The sequence below is a fragment of the Rhincodon typus genome, chromosome 1 (genome assembly GCF_021869965.1).
Source record: "Rhincodon typus isolate 14 chromosome 1, sRhiTyp1.1, whole genome shotgun sequence".
Taxonomy (NCBI): Eukaryota; Metazoa; Chordata; class Chondrichthyes; order Orectolobiformes; family Rhincodontidae; genus Rhincodon; species Rhincodon typus.
This window is the reverse complement of record NC_063332.1, coordinates 27,586,004-27,611,883: the sequence shown is the minus strand read 5'-3', so window position 1 is coordinate 27,611,883 and position 25,880 is coordinate 27,586,004. Positions and strand designations below refer to the sequence as shown.

Sequence of the window (25,880 nt, the reverse complement as noted above, 5' to 3'; positions counted from 1 at the left end):
ATTTTTTAACTTTTCAACTAATTTTCGCGTCATGCATTTAAATAATTCGGATTACTTTCGTTAGAATTGAGAAAAATGCCTTCTTCCGTGAAGAAAGATAAAAGGACATTAGACGACATTTTTAAAAAAATCTTTCACAGGCTGACCCTATTAAAAGGCAAGTTTCCAATGATGTGGATGGATTGCTTCATTTGTCGACATATTTCAGTAATTATTTCGCGCTAATATGTGTTAGTTTCATTTTGATTAATCTAGAATGAAGCTAAGTACCATTTAGAGTGAGGGAGTGTTAAAGAAACTGAATTCAATTGAATATTTCTCTACAGTACGTAAAGCTCTGAAGGTAGGCTCGCTAGCCTGGAGCCCGACGTTTGGGAGTCACTGAATTTATTAGATGCTGGAGAAGTCCATTTATCCAGTGTCAGTCAGGGAGTGACGTTAGCAGCTGTGATAATTGCTGTTGGATGGCAGGGCTGAGAGTTCAGAGCTGGAACACTCAGCCCGGGGGCTCCCTGCAGCTCTTAAACTCTCAGCTCCATCACAGTCCAGAGCAGCCTCTGACTGCCGCAGCTTCTGGGATGTGCCGTGCAAACAGCGGTCAGACACACCAGGGGTTGCGAACACGCGAGTGGGCTGACAGCAAGGTGTGGGACGAGCTGCCGCCGAGGCCAGCATGCTGCAGTGACGGCTTGTCCGGGGCTTTGTGCACCAGGTAATTTGTTGACTTAAAAATACTTAATTGAAGCGGTGGATGTCAATAGAATGAGTAATCGATCGATTGGATGAATAAAATATGCTCACTAGTTTCCTTCTTGCCCGAGTTCCTGAATTTATCGGCCTGGTCCTCAATTTGATAATCGCCGTAATTTATTTATTAGAATTGTTTTTCTTTCTATTTCACTTCCTATTTTTCTAAGGTGTATCCCGTTCAAGATTCTCTCTATGTTTCTGTCTTTATATCCCTTTGCTCAGTACCTTCCTGACTCCGGTACCTTTTCAGAGAGTCTCAATTGTGCCCGTTCCCCTCAGTCCACCGTTTCGCTTCCTGCCCGCGACTCTTTCCGCAGACCTTCCTGTGGAGGGGTATTTTCTTGTTTTGGTTGATTAAAAAATAATCACCTGTCATCAATAGGAAGCGAAGTGAGCAGGGCTAAATAGGAACAAGTTGCTGCTTCTGTTAATGAATTCATTCATTCATTCATGCCTAAGACAAAAAAGAACTGACCCGGGCGAAGGGAGGCTACGATGAATAACGCGGCGTTTCCGGCTAACATCACTTTTTTGTTTGGGGGGGGGAGCTGTTTTTTTTCCCACATGGGGTGATTTAGAGACTCGGAGGAACGTGTCTGTCTCGTTATCAGTTTCTGACAAGTCGTTACAATACATTGATTAATCTATTACTGTACATAAGAACATTTCACAATTTCATTAGCACCGTGCCCGGATTGAATCAATCTTCTTATGTTTATATCTGGGATTAAAAGGCCTTTAGCAACCGCGACGCTTTGATCGATGGCCTATTAAGGTGTATTTTAATATTGATCACATTGTGAGACTGTAACGCTCCCTTCTCTGTTTTAATGTTATTTCTTTTTTTTTTCCATGGCGCAGATATAAGGAGAAGCGCTTCTAAATAAATATCAAACACTATGGAAAGCGTCTCTACTGCACTCCCAGCACCCAGTGATGTGGCACCGACAGGTTCCTTCGAACAGGATTCCCTGAACCAGCAGAGATCTCCCCATCTCCCCATGAAGCCAAACCAAGTGGGCCAGGTCATTCTGTACGGGGTGCCAATCGTGTCCCTCATCATCGACAACCAGGAGAGACTGTGCCTGGCTCAGATCTCCAACACTCTGCTCAAAAACTACAGTTACAATGAAATCCACAACAGAAGGGTGGCTTTGGGGATCACCTGTGTGCAATGTACCCCGGTGCAGCTGGAGATCCTGCGCAGGGCTGGGGCCATGCCGATCTCATCGCGGAGATGCGGCATGATCACCAAGAGAGAAGCCGAGAGACTTTGCAAGTCGTTTCTGGGCGAGAACAAGCCTCCGAAGCTGCCCGATAACTTTGCTTTTGACGTTAGCCATGAATGTGCCTGGGGGAGCCGGGGCAGCTTCATACCGGCCCGATACAACAGCTCAAGAGCAAAGTGCATCAAGTGCACCTACTGCAGTATGTACTTCTCTCCCAATAAGTTCATCTTCCACTCTCACCGCACGCCAGAAGCTAAGTACACCCAACCGGATGCTGCCAACTTCAATTCCTGGAGGCGACACCTCAGGCTGACTGATAAGAATCCTCCCCAAGACCTGACCTATGCCTGGGAAGATGTGAAAGCCATGTTTAACGGGGGCAGTCGGAAACGAGCCCTGCCCGGACATTGCGGCCCACTCAGTTCCGTGAAGGCGGTGAACAGTGTGATCAGCCACATGATAGGCCCGGAGCTCTCCCAGAAGAGGGCCAGGTTTGCTGAGGACGAGGAAGACGGAGGCAGCGCCTCCTCTCGGAAGAACCTCCGCAGTTACCCAGTCATCCCGGTCCCCAGCAAAGGATTTGGGATGTTGCAGAAATTCCCGGCGGCCTCCCTGTTTCCCAACCCTTACACCTTCCCTGCTTTCGGGCTGTGCCAGAAAAAGGACGACGCTGACTCTCTGGCTGGCGAGCCGAAGCAGCCTGGACTATCGGGACTCCTGTGGCCCGCCCGAAAGGACACTTTTTACCCGCCCTTGTGTATGTTCTGGCCCCCCAGGGCGGCCAATGGCATCCCGGTGCCAACCTACCTACAGCCCCAACCCAGTACCATCACATCAGTGGGGGAGTCCCCGAATTTAAGGCAGACTTTCTTGGATGTGTCTGACCAAAGTGAAGCTGGTGGCCTGACAGTGGCCGCTCCCAGAGACAGCCTGTTTGACAGAGACAACCTCGCCGGCCCGGGAGGCCAGGAGCACAGGCTAGCCGCTGAAGGCAGGCTCAAGCCCCTGGACGTGTCTGCTTTCACAGCCAGGAAGCAGAGCTACCTCTCGGCCTTCAAGCCCGTGGTGAAAGACATCGAGAGCATCGCCAAACTTCATGGCAACGCCGAGGACTTTGGCTCAGAGAGGCATCCCTCCCCGGGTACCAGCTGTAGTTACCACAGCGACAGCGTGGCGAGCGAGGAAGAGCAAGAGGTGGATGTCGAGACCAACAAATTCTCAGCAGATGCTCAGGAAGAGGGGATCCCTCTGGAGCAGTTCACCCACAACAACAGCAACCTGCCACAGGACAGCGGATTTAGAGGGACTGAAGACCCGGGTCATTTCTGTAGCTCCAAAATGGAGCCAAGTGTTGACAAGAGAGAGAGCAAGGAAGATCCAATCAGTGATAAGGGACCCACTCCCTGCGATCCGGTATCATTGGAGCAGCCCAATTACAAAGACGTAAATATCACCTTTCGGCTATTTAGCTAATTATGGCTGGCTTTGGGCTAAAACATGCACAAGAGGCGCGGCTAAAGACGATCGTGTCCCTAAAGAAATCAATAGTGCAATAATATTGCCTCGAAATTCTATTTCATAATTTGATTCTCTGTAATATGTGATTTGATTTGCTTTTCATCTACGTGTTTTTTTTCTTCCCTGGGACTTTTAATTATTGAATATTAGTGTCGTCTCCGTTTCCATTACACAGCATGGGGCGAAGTTTACAATCAAGATTTCTCAACAAATTAACAGCAACGCTCCAGCTGGCGAACTGCCTCTCCCTCATTCTTGGATGATTTCTAATATTTCGTATCCTTTTGTAATCTTCCAACAGGGTCTTAAAAACGGAACCAAAAAGCATTCACTGTACTCTAAAAAAGATGAAGATAGTTTTTCAAGTAAGTACAAAATGACACTTTTTGTAAAAAGAGTTTTGTGGGAATTACGAATTATTCCAGTCAATTTCAAGGTGCAACCCGGAACAGGAGTTTAAACAAACACACGTTGTTTATATTTTTAAACACACTTTATATTTGTGGCCGTGGGCTCATTGTTAACTTTTTTGTCCTTCATTTATTTGTCTCTCTGTTTACCAGTGACCAGGGTTCCTCTCTGAGACCGTGTGTATATTTATGACATGTGTTTACTTGTAATTATTTACCTGCGTCCATGATTCTTTTTCTCCTTGTTTCTGTTTATCTGTAGGCCCCGGAAAATTGTCTACCCTGTTTGTATTTCTTTGACCTTCCGTTTATCTGTAGACCCTGGACAAATTGTTTACCCACTTTTCATCCATCTGACCTCCTGCTTATCTGTTGACCCTATTTCAGTCTGTGACCTTGTTTATCCCTCACCACATTTCCACCTGTTTTTTATGTGTGATTTTGCTGCACTGATGTATATTTTATGTTGCAGTTGAAACTAAACAGCAGGATTGTTTCACGGAGGAATCTGATAGTTCGGGTTTGGGGTTCTGGCGGGAACCTGGGGGTAAGTGAGTGATTATGACCAGAAAGACGTATGATAAATTAAAACTTATATCGAATATATAAGGTAACAAAGAAAGAGAATACTTCGCGAAAAAATTCTACAAGGGCTAAATTCAAAGGGAAGACACGCCAAAAAAGACCACAAATGATCCGGTGGGGTTACACATGAATTAACAACATTGACTAAATTAATTTGAGTTTGCTGGACAAAATGAAACCAGGTTATCAGGTGAAATTAGAAAGCTGCACGTATAAACACTATATTGAAACTGGCTGGAAAGAACAAAATAAAAGGAACAATATTTTACACTAAGTAACATAATGCAATATTGTTCCCTTTCAAAAACTGGATGTATGAAGCTTGTTGCTTTTAATATTTGTCAACAGAGATAATAAAGGTGTTTTATGACAGCCATCAGCGCTGATATCATTTGGCTCATAATGAGCCTCGCATACAATACATTAGAAAATTCCCTTTATTATCTTAAACAAATTAAATGAATCCACCTTTTCTTATTGCTAAATGTCGCCAAGGGCTTTACCTAAGACAGCAAAGGACGTGATTAGAAGTTCTGATGCCGCGTCTCAATTGCATTGAGCAGGGTAGGTATCTGTTCTAGAGGGAGGGAGAGAGAATAAAAGAATCTAATTTGCCATTTATGTAATGCAAACTCGTTTGGCTTTGTCGATTCGCGGTTAATTGACTGTCAAACGAGGTTGTTATCCTGGGGCTATGTCTGCAAATTTGCCTGTCAGATGAGAGCGAACATCGAGGGTTCAGAATGAACAAAAATACACACGCTTTTTTGCTTTTATTAGGGGGAGGAGCCCCTTACAATATACACACCACATACCATTTTGTTTAAATACCAGTTTCCCTGGAGAAATTAGTAATGCTTTAGATTGTCTATTTTATTTTACAGTTGCAAACATTATCCCTGTTAAAGAACGTGGACAGAGACAATTAATATTGTAATGGGGACAGCACTAGTGCACGGAATTTTGTGGTGTGTGGGTTCGCCATTTTAAATAAATCACCGTTAAAAAAATAAACATTTACAATCAGTGAAACCCATGTGCGATATTGATTTGGAAAGTGAATGTTCCGTAAAGATTGTAAAAGAGTTTTACCTTTTTAATTGGATAGGTGAGCAGACACAAGAATCAACATCACCACTCTCTACCAAGACTGATGTGGAAAATATGGAGAAAGGTAAACGTGTCAGTGTATACACGTGGCATGTCTATGTATCTCGCGGATACATAAATGTAAATAAATCTATAAACAACAGCAACTTGTATTTACGTAGCGCCTTGAATAAACTGTCCCAAGGCGCTTCATTGGAACGTTTTCAACCAAAATAAACATTAATATTGATTATCCTTTAAATTTATGCCAGTGTTGAAATCCATATATCTAACAAGTTGATTTACCCGTCTGTATTAGTGTACTATTTAAATCTACTATAGCGCGGCATATCATTTACATATCATCACTAGTCCGTTTAGAATCGAATCTCCATACAGTAATCATCTAGATGTTCATCGATCTACCCATGTAAGCTTTTGTTTCAATCCTCTGTGTCTTTATCCACCACAGGATAACATAGCCGGCGAAACTGCGTTGATGTTTTCATATTGGTACCGAAGCAGCATGAATAAGGATTGCTGCATATTAAGCGGACATGTTGCATATTTTTCCCTCGATATTTGACATTATATGCATTATTGGGGAATATAAATTGAAAAGCTCCTGCAACCCGATTTTAATTTGTTTTTCATCTTCTTCATTACCGGACACCAGTGTTAAAAACCTCTACGTGTTGCATGTGACTAGAATGTTACGTCTGTAAAGTGCAATGTTACTAAATCACAGTAATTTATATCATCACATCACTTCAACAGTCCGAATAAATTTTGTTTTTATTGTATGTTTGTTATTTCATTGTTTTGTTTTTCAAAAAAAGTTTCGGTTGGGGAAATGAACAATTGAATCGATAAATTAACGGAACCTAATTCTACAATTCAGTAGGTCTTTCACCATCATTAGAGATAAATGGATACAAAATAAAATTTAATCACTAGATACATAATTACGACAAATGATTAGATAAATGATAAACAAGGAATGAAGAAGAAAGTTAAACAGAGACTCGTGAACACACGGAATTATCCGAGACAGGATATCAGAGAGAAATAACATAGAGATTTGGGTTTCTGATGGAGTAACGCAGATATAAACAGACGAAAAATTGAAACCCATCTCCCTATTTATGGACATTTACAGGATGCCATCTGTCTGGTTAAAATGATAAGGATTTGACGGGTTAAATGTGTAATTTCGCTGGAGAAGGGGTCGTTTTATAAATAGGTAGCAACGCCAGATAGTTTTGCCTTCTTTAAAGCGAATGTTGCGTTTCATTTCCAGAAGAACTTCAGAAAGTGTTATTGGAGCAGATTGACCTGAGGCGGAGGTTAGAACAGGAATTTCAGGCGTTAAAGGGTAACGCTTCTTTCACTGTTGTCAGTAAGATATTATTTTTCTCTTTTTTAGTATTTTGTTCAGTTCAGTTGTAGCGGTGCCTGGTCACAGCAAAAAAAAACTACATACCGTGTTCAGTTTACAGCAGTATATCCGCAATATCCCTTTTATTAAAAAAAGTGCAACTCCCTTTAGGATAATCATTAATCAACTTCAGGAAGCATCGTTCTAGCTCTCTCTTTCTTATTCGAAACTGCCTGATATAGGCACTGCATGCAGGGTAAATGGTTGGTTTGTACAGCGATTTATAATTGTGATAATAACTATAGCGATCACCGCAAGTTACTGTTGAAAATCTGTGAAAATGTGATTCTCGAACTTTGTGAGGTGTAAAAACATACAGTATAACATGTCAAACTGTTGAATTAAAGGGAAATAATTTTTGATGATTAGAATGAAGTTTAGCTTTGTTAGCTGCATGGATAATTTAAAGTATTGGTAATAGCCGCATGTATAAGTCCGAGTTTATCTGACCCACGTTTTCCGTTTATTCATCCATTTATTGATCAGATAACTTCCAGGACCAGATGAAGCGGGAGCTGGCGTACAGAGAGGAGATGGTGCAGCAATTACAGATGGTGAGACAGAATTTCTTACATGCTTCTCCAGCTGGTTAAGGTTGTGTATCGGTATCAGGAATTCATTCGCCAACTCAAGGCATTTGGATACGTAGCCATTTATTTACCAACTTGCAGTTAACTCTCTTTGGCGACATCTAAAATAGCAAACATGCACAACAAACTCATTTTCGGGAGTATCTTCTACTTTTAGGCTGGCCAAAATAAGGCTCTTTTCTCAGGAAAGATACATTTAAAGTGGGATTTGGAGAGAGTGCTTCCCAATGTACTATTAGCAGATTGAAGCAGAGGACAGGGATATGATATCATAGTGCACATAACACACACCAAGGAACATGAATAGGCCACACTGCCCTTGGAGGCTGCTCCATCATTCAATATGACCATGGCTGATCTGATTTTACCCTCAACTCTACATTCTTTCACATCCCCCATAATCTTACAATCCCATGGTAATCAAGAATCTATCTCTGCCTTAATAATATTTTAAAATTCTGTATCCACATCCTTTTGAGGAAGGCAGTCCCAAAGATTTACAACCCTCTGAGAGGAAAAAAGTTTCCTTATCTCTGTCTTAAATGGGTGACCCCTTTCTTTTAAACTATGACCCCTAATTCTAGATTCTCCCACAAGAGGAAACGCGCTTTCAGTATCCACCCAGTCAAGTTCCCTCAGGATCTCATATGTTTCAATTAAGTCACCTCTGACTTTTCCACACTCCAGAGAATACTGGCCTATTCTGTCTAGCCTTTCCTCATAAGGCAATCTGCTCATTCCAGGTATTAACCTAGTAAACCTTCTGTGAACTGCTTCCAACAGGTTAACATTCTTCCCTAAGTATGGTGACCAGTACTACACACAGTACTTCAGTTGCACTACTCTATATAACGAAAGCATAATTTTCCTACTCTTACATTCAAATCCCCTTATAATAAAACATAACATTCTATTGACTTTCTTGATTTGGGCAGCATGGTGGCACAGTGGTTAGCACTGCTGCCTCACAGCACCAGGGACCCAGGTTTGATGCCACCCTCGGGCGACTGTCTGTGTGGAGTTTGCACATTCTCCCCGTGTCTGCGTGGGTTTCCTCCGGGTGCTCCAGTTTCCTTCCACAATCCAAAGATGTGCAGACTAGGTGGATTGGCCATGCTAAATTGCCTGTAGTGTTCAGGGATGTGGAGATTAGGGGTTAGGTCTGGGTGGGATGCTCTGTGTATTGGTGTGGACTTGTTGGGCCGAAGGGCCTGTTTCCACACTGTAGGGATTCTATGATTGTTCATTACTTGTTATTCCTGCATATTAACCTTCTGCAATTCATACACCAGGGCATCCAGATTTCTCTTTGTCTCACAGCTCTGCAAACTCTCACTATTTAGAGAAGCACTTTCTGGCTCTGTTTCTCTCTCCACAGATGCTGAGCAACCTGCTGAGTTTCTCCAGCATTTTATGTGTTTTTTTTTCAGACTTTCAGCATGCACAGTATTTTGTTCTTTCTACCAAATTGGACAATTTCACACTTTACCACATTATACTCTATTTGCCAGATCTTTGCCAATTCACTTACCTTATCTATAATTCCTTTGTAGCCTCCTTAAGCCACCTTCACCACTCACTGTCCCAGCTATCTTTGTGTCATCAGCAAATTTAGCCACCATATCTTTGGTTCTTTCATCCAAATAATTTATATAAATTGTAAGGTGTTGAGGTCCCAGGACCAACACCATTAGCACAACATTCATACAATCCTGCCAGCCTGAAAAAGACCCACGTATTCCAAGTCTCTGTTTCCTGTTAGCCAGCTAATCTTCAATACATGCCATTATGTTACTCCCATGCCATGAGCTTTTATTTTCTGCAATAGCCTTTGATGTGGCACCTTCTCAAATATCTTCTGGAAATCCAAGTAAGTATATCCACTAATTCAACTTTATCGACAGCACAAGTTACTTTTTGAAAAAAACTTCAATAAATTAGCTAAACATGATTTTTCTTTGACAAAACCATGTTGATTCTGCCTGATTACTTTGTTGGTTATCTTAATAGACTAGTAGTGCTGTTAATCCCTTGTATGTACTAATTTAGCATATCTCAGGCTGGCTGGTTTTAGGAATGTGAGAGGGAAACATCAGCCAGGGATGTACCTTCTCTCCATTGTCCAGTAGCCTATACTGTAGAATGTGCATTTGTGAAGAAGTGACGGCAATCAGATTTGGCTTCTACTCCTCCCCTTCCATCCAGTGGAACGGTCCATTAATATTCATTGTTAAATGTTGTAAAATGTAATATCCACAATAAAGGCAGTGCTTATACCTCATGGCATAATCAAAATAAATACAGGCACTGTGACATAGACTTTGTAACCCATTACGGATTATATATTAACCTTTTTTTAACAGATTACAAGCCACACATTCTCCTTTCTCCAACACACGTTAGTCTATGTATGAACCTATATGTAATACTATCAGACTGTAGCTAACCTGTATTTATCACACTCCAGTATGTGTTCTCCCATCCATAACATGTTCTAGTTATTGGGCCAATGTCTTCAAAACATGTCTTATCCTTTTGGTAACATACTCCAGGACGTGTTTTATTTTGTGTGTTATCCACTCCAAACTAAATGGGGTTGTCCCTCATTTAGCACATTCTTAACGGTATCCATATAACTAACTTACTCTTGAATTCATTATCATATGTGAAACAAATTGGATATGATGTGATGCTGTACATAATACCCTTCTGCTTGGATATTAGAACACAACCTAAATCTCCTTCCCTTGTCATAATGAAACCTTCAGATGCTGGAGATCTTGTTCATTTGTCCTTCTGTTGGATTAGAAACATTGCTGATCTACTTTTTTTTTGAAAAATAAGAATGTCCCTGATTTCAAAAGATACTATTATTCCCCTTAAGCCCTTTGTGTCAACACTGAAAATGTTAATTAGGATTTCTCTGCCAATCTTGTGGACTTCCTAATACTTTGTTTATTATTTGCCCTGTTTAGCTCTTCTGTTCATTTAATTCCCTTAGTTCAAAATTGCTGTTGGCACCTCTGCCTATCTGTCTACTTAGTGTATCAGTTGCCTAATCAGGATCGGTAATTCTTCTTTTAAGAAATTGCAAACATGGTTGCTTGTCAGGCCAGTCAGTGTAAGAGCTCCATTATTTTCTAAATGTATCACATTGACATATCAATTTAATGAATGACAGAGCTATTGCTGCATTACAAGTGACCATGAGCCTCTCTGCTCCTATGATGCTGCTTGGCCTGCTGTGTTCATCCAGCCTTGCACCTTGTTGTCTCGGATTCTCCAGCATCTGCAGTTCCTACTATCTCTGATTCGATACTTAAAAAGTATTTCATTGACTGTAAAGTGCTTTGGGACATCTAGATGCTGCAAAAGGTGCAATACAAATCCAAATCTGTCACTCTTTTCTTTATGTCCACTGTTGGTTTTGACTGCACTTGTGAGACTAGCCATATCAATGTTCCAACTTCAGTCCTCATCAGTCACATTATATTCAGACAGATGGGATTAAAGTAAGTTTAACAAAGACACACTTTAGTGCACAGTCTCACTGATATAAGCAATGTATTAGAAGATTGTGGAAAATATTACTACAATCTGTCATGTGTTCTGCCAATGAGTGAGGCTCTGAGCATACTCTGAGAAAATCTATCTTATGGTAACTTTCTCACTTCAAAGTGAAACATTTGTGTGGCAGAGTTGAGAACATTTTCCTTTCATTTCTATTCTGTCACTGGCTATCAGCATCAAGCACTCCCAGAATTGGTATAGCATAAGAGTGCCCAAAAGTGAAACCCTGCACCATACTGTACCTTAGTCCCCAGTCTCTATAGATGCCCCCAACCACCTGCAACTAGTTCATGAGGCATCATCAGGATCAACGAGAGCTTTAGTTTCTGGGATGCTGCTACTCAATCTGGTGGGCTAAAGATTCTCAGCAGACATTGCCATAAGCCCACTTTTCTGTTGATTGTTTTAAAACAATTCCATTTTCTTGATGCTGATACCAGCCTTTATTCCTCTCATCCCAGACTTCTTACAAATTTTCTAGGCTTTAAATAATCTACCACCATTTCCACTTGCATTCCATATCTCTGTATCTAATCACAAATTTATCTCCCACATTAATTTTAACTGTGTATTCTCTATCTACTGTGATTATTAATACACATTCAAATAGCCTGTGCTTCAGACTTGGGATTTACTTGGTGGGGATAAGTGCCTGAGATCATTTTCCATTGCCTTCCTCACAGTTTTCATGTCCGAATACTTTTCCTCAAATGTGGTTCAGGAGCTTCCACCATTTTTTCATGATGGAGCCAGTGCCACCCACACCCATCAGACAGGAGTACCCTCACTGGTTATCAAGCCAGTGTTCAGCACTGGCACTCAGTTTGCTGAAGCTGTCTAGACTGCAGCCCAAATTTAACTCTTCTGAGCCAGAGATGGGAATACTGCTACTAAAATAATACTCACTCTTTTCTCAAAAGGTACAGATTTGGGTAAATCCTAAGTATTGTTTCAAAGTAAGGTGGTGTATTTGAAAATTAGAACAAAAACTGATGGAAGTACTCAGCAGGTTTGGCAACATCTGTGGAAAGTGAAACAGGTTCAGATCTGTGCTGTGTGATCACAGGAGATATTTAAATATGGTTGGATCTTGAGTTTGCAGAATTTGGTTATAGACATTAGAGCTTCAAGACCTATGCTCATTATATTCATCAGATTTGAAATTAGTCCTGTATACCCGACATCAAGATCTGATAAGCCAAATATTTCTGCAGCTAAACTCAAAGCCATCCTTTTTGGCCCCTTCAGATACTTTTATGCCTCTGGGACTGACTCATCAATCTCTCATATCTGTGGCTTCAGGCTAAATTCTAATGTGTAGACCCTGGGCATGCTGATTCTTACCTTTATTCTGAAGCTGATCCACCTGAAGGCTAATAATATTTTGCCAGCTTCTATGCTTCTGTGCAATTCACCCAGAATGTTATAGTTTGTGTTGTCACCCTACAGTGCATTATAAGGTCTGCATCCCCACCACCCCATCATTTTATGCATGCCGACTTCCATTTGCTCCCCATGTTCCAGAGAACTGCCTTTATGACTCTTGCTCTAACCTCATATCCCCTCCATGGCATCACACCTCTTTCTGTTTCAATGTCACTAGCTTACTTTCATGGCTCACTCACTTCTTTCTCTCACTGTTCGCTATTCCTTCGCACAGCCTCTAGAATCCCACCTCAATATTTTTGCCATATTATCTCCCTCCTTACAAAAGGCTGTGTATCAGTCTGCTCCCAAATCACTGTCTTCCAGTTATATCAGCATGACGCAGTGAGAAGACGCACTGTTGTCTCTGAATCAGAAATTTTAGGTTTGAGTCCTACTCCAAACATTTGAGCACAAAGGTCTATACAGATAACCCAGTGCAGTACCGAGGGAGCACTGCACTTTCAGAGATCTCTTCCTTCAGAGACTATAAACCAACTTTCTGTCTGAAATAGGAAATAAGAACATAAGGCAGGAGTAGACCATTCAAACCTTCAAACCTGTTCTGCCATTCAGTTAGATCATTCATGTTCTGTGGGCTAACTCCATATCCCTGCCTTTGGCCCATCTCCCTTTACTTGACAACAATTTATTTATCTCAGATCTGAAATTAACAACTAATCTACATCAACTGTCCTCTTAGGTAAAATCATAGAATTCCTGGAAGCAGGCCATTCAGCCCATTGAGTTTACACCAACCCTCCAAAACAACACCCCACCCTATCTCTGTAACCCTGCATTTCCCATGGTTAATCCACCTAGCTTGCACATCCCTGGACACTATGGGCAATTTAGCATGGTCAATCTACCTGAGCTAAGGTAGCGGTGAAAGATCCAATGGCATTATTTCAAAGAAGAGCAGACGAGTTATTCCTGGAGATTGGACCAATATTTGAATTAAAGTCACTAGAAACAGATTATTTGGTAATTATCACATTGTTGTTTGTGGGAGTTTGCCTTGCTGAAATTGGCTACAAAAGTACTTCATTATCTGTGAAGTACCTGGAAAGGCAGCACCTCATTTCTTCATTTTTCTCTTTCTCACTCCTATCTGTAGTCACACTTTTTTAGCTAGTGCCCTGTAAGGGTACCCTGAGATACAAGTGTGTGCAGACTATTATAGAAATGTAAATTACATTTGTAGTTTAACAACTCCCAGGAAGGAAAGTAAATGACTCCCTGTAGTGGTAGTACTACAATTCAATTAAAGGGAAGTAAATATAGGAATCAAATACTTTATAACTTGAAAGTCCCCTTCTTGTCCTTCTTAGTGCTTAAAAATGTACAAATCATAAGTATTTTATTTATCTTTTGTCAGGTGGTAGGTGTTGCTATTCGCTACCCATCAGTAATAGCTTTTGAGAAGTTGTGATGAGCTGCCATATAAGTATTTGTATTGAAATATGGCTCTTAAAATGTTAAAAGCAGGTAAGCTCCCCTAGAAACCACTGTTTATTTTGATGTCATCCAAAATGTACATATTGGGAAAGGAAAATAATTTCCTAAACGGCCACTCGCTTAAGTTGTTATGGATAAATGGACATTTTTATAAGGAAGTACAACATAGGTTTACAAGAATGATAAAAACTGAAAGAACTATGGATGCTGTAAATCAGGAACAAAAACAAAGTTGCTGGAAAAGCTCAGCAGGTTTGGCAGCATCTGTGAAGGGAAAAACAGAGTTAATGTTTCAGGTCCGGTGACCCTTCCTCAGAACTCTGAGGAATTTCTGAGGAAGGGTCACCGGACCTGAAATATTTACTCTGTTTTTTTCCTTCACAGATGCTGCCAGACCTGCTGAGCTTTTACAAGAATTAAACCTGGAGTTCAGGGGTTAGGTTATGAGGAGAAATTGAACAAAGTAGGCCTGTTTTCACTAGAGTTTAGAAGGTTAAGGGGTGACCTGATCAAAGTCTTTAACAAGATAAGACAGGGTAGGTAAAGATAAACTATTTCCACTGTTTGGAGATTCTAGAAATAGGGACATTGTCTGAGAATTAGGGCCAGACAGTTCAGGGGAGATGTCAGGAAACATTTCTAAATATAAAGAGTGGCAAATGTTTGGAACTCGCATCCATAAATGGCAGTGAATGCAGGATCAGCTGTTAGTTTTAAATCTGAGATAGATCAATTTTTGTTAAGCAAAGGTATTAAGGGATGTGGATTAAAGGCAGGTGTATGGAGTTGGGCCGCAGATCAGCCATGACCTCATTGAATGGCTTGAGGGCTGAATGGCCTACTGCTGTACCTATGATTGCAGAACATTTGTGAAGCTTGAGATTCAGTATGAATTTGTTAAGGGAAAATCATGTTTAACTAATTTGCTAAAGTTTTTGAAAGAGGTAACAGAGAGGGTTGATGAGGGAAATGCTGCTGATGTTCAGTTTGGAAGGGAACAGAATATTATTTATATGGAAAATTATTGTAGAAAGCTGCAGCCCAAAGGAAGTTAGGGGTCTTTCTGCACTAAGCACAGAAAGATAGCACATGGGCACAGCAGGTAATCAGGAATGCTAATGGAATGTTGGCCCTATTTCAAGTGGGGTGGAGTACAAGAGTAAGAAAGTCTTACCGCAACTGTACAAGGAGCTGGTAGGAACACATCTTGAGTACTGTGAGAAGTTTTGGTCCCCTAATTTAAGGAAAGATACAGTTTCATTGAAGGCAGTTCAGAGAAGTTTCACTAGCATGATCCCTGGTATGGAGGGATTGTCTTATGAGAAAGGATAAACAGGTTGGGAGTCTCCTCACTGGAGTTTGGAAGAATGAAAGACAATCTCATTGAAACATACAGGATTCTTAAGGGGTTTGACAAGATAAATGCTGTTACACCTCATGGGAGAGACTAGTATCAGAGGGTATAGCTGCAGAATAAAAGGGTGTCAATTTAAGACTGAGATGAGGAGGAATTTCTTCTCTCAAAGGGTTGTGATTCTTTGGAACTCCTTGCTAAGAGAGCTGTGGTGATAGAAACCTTGTAGTTTAAGGCTTAGATAGATTTTGATCAATAGGGGAATTAAGGGTTATGGGAAAAACACAGGAAGTGGACATGAGGAATGTCAGATCAGCCATAATCTTGTTGAATGATGGAGTAGGTTTTGAGGGGCCAAACAGCGTATTCCTGATCCTATTTCTTATGGTCTTATGGTGTACTTGGACTTCCCTAAAGAATTTGATATGGTATCACAAAACAGGCCTTTGAGCAAAGTTAGAGCTCATGAAATAAAAGGGACAGCAGCAACGTGGACAAAGTACAGGGAGCAGAGAATAATGGATAACAAGGTGTAGAGCTGGATGAACACAGCAGGCCAAGCAGCATCAGAGGAGCAGGAAGGCTGATGTTTCGGGCCTAGACCCTTCTTCAGAAATTTCTGAATGAAATAACCCTATTGCAGTGTTGGGATCTGTGCTTTTCCTGATACCTGTCATTGATCTAGATGTTGGTGTACAGGGCACAATTTCAAATGTCAAACAAAAACAAATTTGCTAGAAAAACTCAGCAGGGCTGGCAACATCTGTGAAGGAAAAAACAGAGTTAACATTTTGGGTCCGCAGAACTAAATTTCAAATGTTGCAGATGATGCACAACTTGAAAGCAATGTGAGGAAGACATAGGAGAACAGATGCCAGATGAAGTTTAATGTGGAGAAGTGTGATACATTTTGGTTCGAAAAACATGGATAGACAATATCAAATAAAAGTTACAACTCTAAAAGAGGTGCAGATGCAGAAGTGTTTTGTTTTATTCATGCATGGGATGAGGGTGTCACTGGCTAGGCCAATATTTATTGCCCATCCCTAATTGCCAAAAGGGCAGTTAAGAATCAACCACATTGCTGTGGGTCTGGAGTCATATGTAGGCCAGACCAGGTAAGGATGGCAGTTTCCTTCCCTGAAGGATATTAGTGAACCAGTTGGGTTTTTCCAACAATTGACAACGATTTCACAGTCATGATTAGATTCTTAATTCCAGATTTTTAATGAATTCAGCATCCATTATCTGCCATGGAGGAATTTGAACCTTGGACCCCAGAACATTAGCTGAGTTTCTGGATTAATAATCTAGCCAGAATGCCACTAGGCCATTGCCTCCCCTACGAAGGTGTGTGAGAATGTATAAATCATTAAATGTGACAAGGTAGATTGAGCAGGCAGTTAATAAAGCATATTGTGTCCTAGACATTATTAATATGGCATGGAGCACAAAATCACAGACCACACAGACATGGTGGACCAATGGGCCTCTTTTCTGTGCTGAAAGAACTTTGTGGTTTTGTGATTGTAACAAAGTCTGCAATGGGGCTTTTTGTGCTCTAAGAGCTGTGAGGAAACAGGTAAAAGCCATATTCCCGGTAAGAATTTCAATTCGTTCTCTTTCTACACACTTCCACCAAATGTTCCACAGTGGTTCCATCAGTTCTAGGTGTGTCTTTAAATATGGTTTTTGTACAATGACAGTTCCAGAGTTAAACCTCTATCAAGATCATGTTACGTTTATGTAGCATTTTCAGAAGTCTCACAAACTTTCATGCTTAATGAATTGATTTTCAATGTGCTTTCACAGTAATCATGTAGGTATAAATGAGGTAACTGTTTGGCATGTGGTGATACCCCACAGACAACAAAGAGGTGATTAATCAGTTAGAGATAGCAAGAACTGCAGATGCTGGAGTCAGAGATAACACAGTACGGAGCTGGAGGAACACAGCAGGTCAGGCAGCATCAGAGGAACAGGAAAGTTGATGTTTCAGGTCAGGACCCTGCTTCGGAATTCTGCTGTGTTCCTCCAGCTCCACACTGATTAATCAATTCATCATCTTTTTCTGGCAGTAATCTGTCAGTTTATGTGGAATACCCTGCTCTTCCTTGAATACTGCTTTGTGACTGTTAATGTCCGTTGAAGCATCTAGAGTAAACAGCAGCCCCAGTTTCATCTTAGTCATGAAACCTCAAACAATGCAACACTTCCTTTTGTACAATAAAATGTCAGTCTAGTGCACATGCTTGAACTCACACTTGAACTTAAAAAAAACACACAAAGATTCCTTTCATTCTTTCTGCCATAACTTTATAATGAGCTCCTGCAAAAGAAACTCTGTATGGATTGGGGCTGTGACAATGCAATGGCATATTCTTGAGCTTAAAGTACTTCAATTTTTCTTTTGTAATTTCATTCAGTACTTTTTTTAGCTCTTCAGTAAATGACAATCCTTTGTTGCATTCTGCAAAGTGTTGGAGACTTTTCCAAAGCTAGTTTCATGAATATACCACTTTGTATTCTATTAAGCCATGCAGAACTGAAAGCTTTCTAGTTCAGGTGTATGTCTCTGCTGAATTGGCAGCTCTTTTCTAGGATATCTGCTGTATTCTCTGATTAAAAGAGGTAAAATCAGCCATCATTCCCACTCTTGCAAGTTGTCAAATGGTTGAAGGTGTGTCTTTGTGGACATTCAGAAAGCACAGGTTTTGACTTGGTGTTACTGGTCACTGTCATTAATGAATCTGCTGGCTCACGTGTGAATCACTGGATGGGGTACTCAGAATGTAACAAATTACTGTCTTATCTCAGGGAATGATTTTTATTACACTGTCAGTTTCTCTGACCTTACTACAAATTCTTCAGCCAATACACAGGTGGAATCATAATTCTTTTCCTTGTTCCCCATGGGGAATGCTAAACTGAAATTTTTGGACTGCAGAATATCATAATTTCCTTCCTATCTGGGAACCGGAGCAGGAAGGAAAAATGCCTTTGATTGCAACAGATGAATGAAACCAGTCACCTCTGTGACATCAGGAAAAGACTGAGAAATACAGATTATGTAGCGCCAACCTCTCGCACTAACTGGGCCCTGAAAATGAATTGATTGAAATTTGTCCTCCACTCATACTTAAATTAGACTGGTGAGCAATGGATGTCTACTTTATGACCACACACAAACACATGGACACACACACGCAGACACACAAACACATGGACACCCACACACACACACACACACACACACACATAGAGACACGCAGCCACACAAGCTCAGACACATGCACACACACACACATACACACACACAGCTGCAACACAGCCAGAAGCCCTCAAACAAGTGGTGGGATGGGGTGTGGAGGGGTGCATAGTGGCATTGAAGCAAACTAAGTAAGGCCAGTGTGTGGGAACAATTGTGATATCTGTCATATTTTGGGAGCTCTCCTGCTCCTCCAAAAGGGTTCATTTGAACTTTTAAAAATTTCCTTTTCTTAGTGCCCATGGATTCGCTAAATAATCCTGACCTCATCACTAACTTATTTCAAGAGGGAACAGACAATGATGATTAAGTCTGTAGGATCTGTTGCTGAACAGATTGGTCACAGACCATCCCAAATCAGTTTCCACCTCTTGTCCCCCAGATGAAACAAGTTTTGGGACAATCCCCATCTAATATGCTGAACATAACAAAGGATTAATATTCAATTAAGTGCTAACAGCTGAAATCTGAAAATGTGCCTTACAAATGGTTTTTATAATTAGAAATAAAGTTGAAAAGACAGGGCCCAGAGTGAGTTCACAGTTAAGGTTGAATAGGGGTAAAGAGTAAGACAAAATGAGGTCAGGCAGGAGAGGACAATTAGTTGACATTATGCTTTGTTTTTAAAAAACTTACAAAAGGAGCTGGGGGAGAAGAGAATTTCCACTTGAGGTTCTGGAAAAGTTTCAGTTTTTATGAACTTATCCCTCTTTGTGTGCTACATGTCATTTTAAAGTGTTTCTACATTTTACATCTTATGTAAGTTAGGTTGTCAATGCGTGCTCCTATGACCTGCTGTCAGTATTTAGGTAACTAAAACTAGTTCCTTTGACTGACAGCAGAACCACAGCCCTGTGAAACACTGTACAACGTGTTTAATAACACAGGTCTGCTTTATAAAATGTGATCTATTATTGCAGAGGTTCAGTCCAACAGGTACATTCTGAAAGAAACCTAAATAATTTTAGTGAGCAGGATGGTGGGTCAGTCATCAGCACTGCTGCCTCACAGTGCCAGGGACCTGGGTTCGAATCCGACCTCGGGCGACTGGAGTTTACACATTCTCCCTGTGTCTGTGTGGGTTTCCTCTGGGTTCTCCAGTTTTCTCCCACTATGCAAAGATGTGCAAGTTAGGTGGATTGGCCATGCTAAATTGCCCATAGTGTCTAGGGATATGCAGACTAGGTGATTAGCCATTGGATGTGCAGGGTCATAGGGATAAGGTAGGGGATGGGATGCTCTTCAGAGGGTCAGTGTAGACTCGATGGGCTGAATGGCCTGCTTTCACATTGCAGGGATTCTATGAACTTGCATTCTCTCAGACATTGGAACTGCATATGACCCATTTAAGTGGGAATATCCAGAGGGACAAGAGCACGTTATTCAGTCTCTTCAACCTGTTCCACCATTCAGTAAAATCATATCTGATCTGTCACTTAACTCCATTTACCTGTCTTTGATGGGTATCGCTTACCTACTGATATTCTGTCAACTGCAGTCTTGACAAATTCAATTGACCCACATCCACAGTCTTCCGGGGGACAGAATCTCACATATCCCATAGTCTTTGAGTGAATAAGCATTTGTGATTTCATTCCCAAAGGGCCTAGCTCTAATTTTGTCTCCTTTTGTTCTTGTTCCCACACTACAGACAAAAGCTATTTTTTAATTGACCATTTCAAATCCTTTTATCATTTTAAACACCTCAAACAAATTACGTCCCAACCTTCTAAACAGTATATAACAACCCAAGTTTATGCAAGCCGTCTTCATAATTTAAGCCTTTAAGTCCTAGTTTCATTCTGGTGAAGCTGCTGTGTCTCGTTCATATATGCTGTTGTGTTGTGGCATCCACAACGCAGCGCAGTACTGATGTCTGACCAAGTGAAGGTGAACTTCACCCCCACCCCTCAACCCCACTGGGATAATGCCCAACCTCCCATTAGCCTTTTTGAATGCTATTTGTACCTGTACAATAATTTGTGGGTCTGTGTACATGGGCACCTGAATTCCTTTGCTCCTCCAATTGAATGGGTGCCTTGTGCATCAGCATGAAATGGCACTTGATACTTGTTATTCACTGCAGTTAATGGAGCTAAATATTATCCAAGAAGCTTAAATGTGGGGGACAAAACCAGAAAATGCTGGGAAAACCCAGCAGGTCTGGAAACATCTATGAAGAGAAGGCAAAGTTAACATTTCAGATCCTTCTTCAGAAATGTGGAGGAATCGGGGGCAAAATCATTACAGCCTGTATTCTTCTACTGCCTGCATTAATTTGCACCCCGTTTAGTTTCTCACCACTACGAAAATATTTCAATTTTTCTTTCTTGGACCCATAATGGATGGCCTCATGCTTCCCCATGTTAACTCATATGCACCATTTTTCTTAATCAGTCAAAACATCAGTTGTCACATTGTCAAAGTACTTCTCCTCCCTATTTCCCAATCAGTTATCAAGTCAATACAAGTTTACCTCCAATTCCATGCAGTCTCAGTTTTTCACACAATCTCCTGTGATGAAACATCTTTTCAAAGTCCATTTAGACAACATAAATAGTCACACCCTATCTTGTTGGTGACCCCCTCATTATATTGTGCTCTAATTCATCATCTCTCTCCCTCTCTCTCTTTCTCTCTCTCTCTCCCATTCTTTCAGATTCCATATGCAGCAAGCCTGATGAGGAAAGAGAGACTCAGCACACAGATGAACAAAAGCTAAACAGTTCATGAACAGGACTGAAGCTTTGGGTTAGTACATGTAGCTAATTTCATCTTGTGAATGCATCACAAGAGGGAAATTAATTAGGTTTGAAAGGAACATTTCACAATGAACATTTGGAGGGAGCACTGGGAGAGAGAGAAGGGATAGATCGAGAAGATTTTCATCCTGATGTTGAAAATGCTCAGCACTGTGCACCAACCTATACCTGTGAGTACAAATCTGTCATGGCCTGTTTATAGATGTGTAACCGATGGAGTGCTACCAAAGCATGCTGAGAAAAGAAGGTTTAATGTTGTCCCAAAAAATGGACCCTGCTTTTAATTTAGCAATTGCAGCAAGTAGCCGCCTGTGTTTGCCCATGTGATCTAATCAAATTTGGGTCATTGTCTCTTCAGTGGGATCCCTGGCATAGGTCCTGGAAATGGGTTGGGGTGGGAGAAGAACTGGAGAGAGGTTGTGATCACAGGCAGATGGTTGGTCTCAGGATGTGAGGTAAGCATATCTGTGTACTTTATGGTGCTGGTTGCTTGGACGTATTAATTCCAACAAAACCCAAGTTCAGCAGGCTCACCAGCCTTCTTTATAACAGGTTCTGTTTAAATGTGCTTAACGTAGCCTCTTCTTCACATTTGCCTCTCCATAAACTTAATATCATCCAAAACTATGATCGTTGTAAGGTATGATCCACCTGTACTGCACGCAAACAAAACTCTTCACTGTACCTAGGTACATGTGACAATGATAAATCAAATCAAATCAAAAAACTCTGCTACCCTTGTCCTGACTTGCACTAAGTTCCATTCGTCCATTTCCCCCAGTAATCATTCATTTTCCTGGCTCACTTAAACATCAGTTTTAACATTTGTATGTTTGTGTGCAAATTTCTTCTAGCATCTACCTCTGTAGCTTATCCAATCCTATAACCGTGCAAGAACTCCCATTCACCCTGTCTTCTTTTGATCTACAAATAGTGGACAGACCTTCAATCATCAGTGCTGTAAACTTCTCAAAGTTGTCCCTAAATATCAGGCCCATTCCACCCCTCTCTAAACAATCCTTTAAAAGCTGTGCCTTTGACAGACATTTAAGTAACCTACCTTAGGGTCTCCTTCTTCAGCTCAGTGTAAATGTTTTAATTAATCAAGGTCCTGTGAAAGTACCTTGCCCTCTGAACATTGTGAACTGTTCACATGTAGAAATTTTTAAAAATTCATTCACGGGATGCGGGCATCGCTGGCTAGGCCAGCATTTATTGCCCATCCCTAAGAGTCAACCACATTGTTGTGGGTCTGGAGTCACAAGTAGATCAGACCAGGTAAGGATGGCAGTTTCCTTCCCTAAAGGACATTAGTGAACCAAATGGGTGTTTCTGACGATTGACAATAGATTTGTGGTCATCATTAGACTCTTTAATTCCAGATATTCATTGATTTCAAATTCCACCATCTGCCATGGCAGGGTTCAAACCCAGGTCCCCAGATCGTTACCTGGGTCTCTGAGTTAACAGTCCAGTGGTAATATCACTAGGCCATTGCCTCCTCCTCAAAATATGAATATAAGTGCCTTCTTTGAGCCATGGGTTTATATTGACTGGGTTTTCTTCATTACACAGAAGCATATGATGAAGTGCACGTCATTTGTAAGATACAAGCACAGAGCAAAGCTCCACATGCAAGCCTCAAGCATCATAAGAAAGATCAAGCGAAGGACTAAAGGACCAAGCACAATGCGAAACCCTGGAAATTCAAACTCAACAAAAGTTAATACATAAATCAGTGATTTCCTAAGAGACATTAACATGACTTCAAACTTTATTAGTAGCATAAAGAATCACTATTAACTGGCTTCTTAAGTTGGTGGTGCTTCCATTTAGATATTTTTGAGACATAAGGAAGGCTGGTGAGCCCACTCTAAGAAGATTGGTGTGTCCATTTTAAAGGTACTAGTGATCTTACCTTAAGAAGACTGTTGAGAACATTTTTTGGATGATTACTAAAACCATTCCTAAGAAGATTGGTGAGCCCACTTCAAGGGGGATTAGTGTATCCACTTTAAGGAGGTTAGTAAGCCAATGTAAATTCTGTGAACACTATGGATTGATGAACAACAATGTACGTGAATGTGTGTGTACGCGCATGCACATGTGTGTGGACTTCAAGAAGACCATCAGTTGTCTCATTGAATGATTATCTGGAAGAAATACTACAAACTCAGTTCTTGATTAGTGGACTGGAATTGCATTAAGCTCAAGAGGAGGGAAGACAGCAGACCGTGGACAGGAAATTACACCACTACTCTAATCCTTCTCTAGCTTTTGCCTGCTTAATTTATTAATGGTTAAATAAGAGTATCCTCTATCACTTGAAATATTTTGGCTTTAAATATTGGGTGTATTTAATATTACTGTTATTATTAAAATGTATTTAAATCCTCTTTGTGCAAATCCCTAATTAATTAGGTGTGTAAATAAAACCTGTCATATATCAATTACTGCAATGAAGGTAAATGGATTGTCTTGGGATACCGGACTAAGATATAAAAGTATATCTTTGCTTGAGTGGAAACAAAAATATACAAAGACATACTCAAGGAAATTCCCCAATCCTACACTTGCAGCTCAGAAAATACTGGTTTCCCAATTCAGATCTTGTTAATCACACTTCTTCACTGATGCTGAATGTCAAGCACACTGAATTTATCTTCTGTAAATATATTATTTGTCTATTTTAATCACCTTCTCAATGAAAGTACATGGCTCCTCTTGGTCCACTGGTTCCTATGGATCCAGTACTGCACCCATGTGGCTATTCATTATCTATCAGTTGGTTGAATATGGATAAGTAAATCCTCACCTGACGTTTGCACCAGGAAATTTCTGCCACAGCTACTGCATGCTGCTGAATTAAATAAGATTCTATGCTGTGCATTCACAGTCAACATTCGAGCAATTCTAGGAAGCTCTTGTGGTGCAGTAATTGTTTTTTTGACCCCTCAGGCCCAGAAAGTACAGGTTCCAGTCCCATCTGCTCCAGAGAGTGTCATAGCATATCTGAACAGGTTGATTAAAAATATTACCAGCACTTCCAGATCAGCTCTGCCATCATTTTTTCTCACTAGATTCATACCTCCACAGCTTCATAGAATCCCTACAGTGTGAAAGCAGGCAATTCGGCCATCGAGTTACACCAACCCGCTGAAGAGTATTCAATTCCAGACCCATCCCATCCCCGTAACCCTGCATTTCCCATGGCTAATCCATCCAGCCTGCACATCCTTGGACACAATGGGCAATTTAGCGTGGCCAACCCACCAAACCTGCACATCTTTGTACTGTGGTAGAAAAACCACAGCACCCAAAGGAAACCCACACAGACACGAGGAGAAAATGCAAACTGCACACAGACAGTCACCCGAGGTTGGAATCGATTCCAGGTCCCTAGCACTGAGAGACAGCAGTGCTAACCACTGAGTCACTGTGCTGCCTCTGCAATCCATCTGCAGTCCAGCTGCAATCCATCTGAACCTGTCTTCCTTAAACTTGGCCATTTTGTCTGGCATCTCCTTCTATGACTATAGTCATAATATTTCCTGTTAATGACTTATTCCATTGTTATTTACTGTTGGCTAATTTGTGAGTGAAACCTGAGGAAAAGTATGTTTTCATAGTCCTGCCATTTCATATCATTTTGTTTGAGTTTATTTCCATTATACCTATTTTAATTCTTACAGAATTGAGAAATTCCAAGAGGCAAAAAACATTAGTGGGAGTGGTATATAGATCACCAATCTGTAATGGCAATATTGGGAATGGCATTAAACAGGAAATCAGAGATGCATGTAGTAAAGGAACATCTGTAATTATTGGTGATTTTAATCAGCATATCAAATCAACTTAGTCACAATACTGTCGAGGATCAATACATTGAGGAACCAACTAGAGAACAGGCGGCCTTAGACTGTGTATTGTGCAATGAGAAAGGCATAATTGGTAATATAGTTGTGAGAGACCTCTTGAGGATAAACAACCATAATATGGTAGAAGTCTTCACCAAGATGGAAACTGAGGTAGTTAATTCTGGCACTAGGCTCCCGACTCCTAATCAGGGAAACTATGATGACTTGATTCCAACTTCGGGCAACTGTCTGTGTGGAGTCTGCATATTCTCCCCGTGTCTGCGTGGGTTTCCTCTGGGTGCTCTGGTTTCGTCCCAAAGTTCAAAGATGAGCAGGTTAGGTGCATTGGCCATGCTAAATTGTCCATAATTTCCAGGGATGTGCAGGCTAGGTGGATTAGCCATGGGAAATGCAGGGTCACGGGGATGGGGTGGGTCTGGATGGGATGCTCTTCAGAGGGTTGGTGTGGACTCGATGGGCCGAATGGCCTGCTTCCTCACTGTAGGGATTCTATGAACATGTGGAGGTATGAATCTAGTAAGAAAACAGCACAGGCACAAATACCCATAATTATTAA

At 41.0% G+C, this 25,880-nt stretch overlaps 1 protein-coding gene across 2 annotated transcripts; it reads left to right on the top strand.

Moving 5' to 3' along the window:
• The first annotated feature begins 602 nt into the window (after positions 1-602).
• skor2 (SKI family transcriptional corepressor 2) lies at positions 603-23,756 on the top strand. 2 transcript variants are annotated; one of them, XM_020528816.2, is made up of 9 exons: positions 603-712; positions 1,612-3,422; positions 3,799-3,862; positions 4,380-4,454; positions 5,601-5,666; positions 6,882-6,980; positions 7,506-7,573; positions 21,344-21,435; positions 23,022-23,116. In XM_020528816.2, exons 2-8 carry the CDS (start codon positions 1,650-1,652, stop codon positions 21,404-21,406), a joined length of 2,208 nt encoding a protein of 735 aa, XP_020384405.1. In that variant the 5' UTR covers positions 603-712; positions 1,612-1,649; the 3' UTR covers positions 21,407-21,435; positions 23,022-23,116. The 2 variants fall into 2 exon arrangements, with proteins under 2 accessions (XP_020384405.1, XP_048457446.1); XM_048601489.1 differs by lacking the exon at positions 21,344-21,435 and having other exon boundaries at positions 23,022-23,756.
• The last annotated feature ends 2,124 nt before the right edge of the window (positions 23,757-25,880 follow it).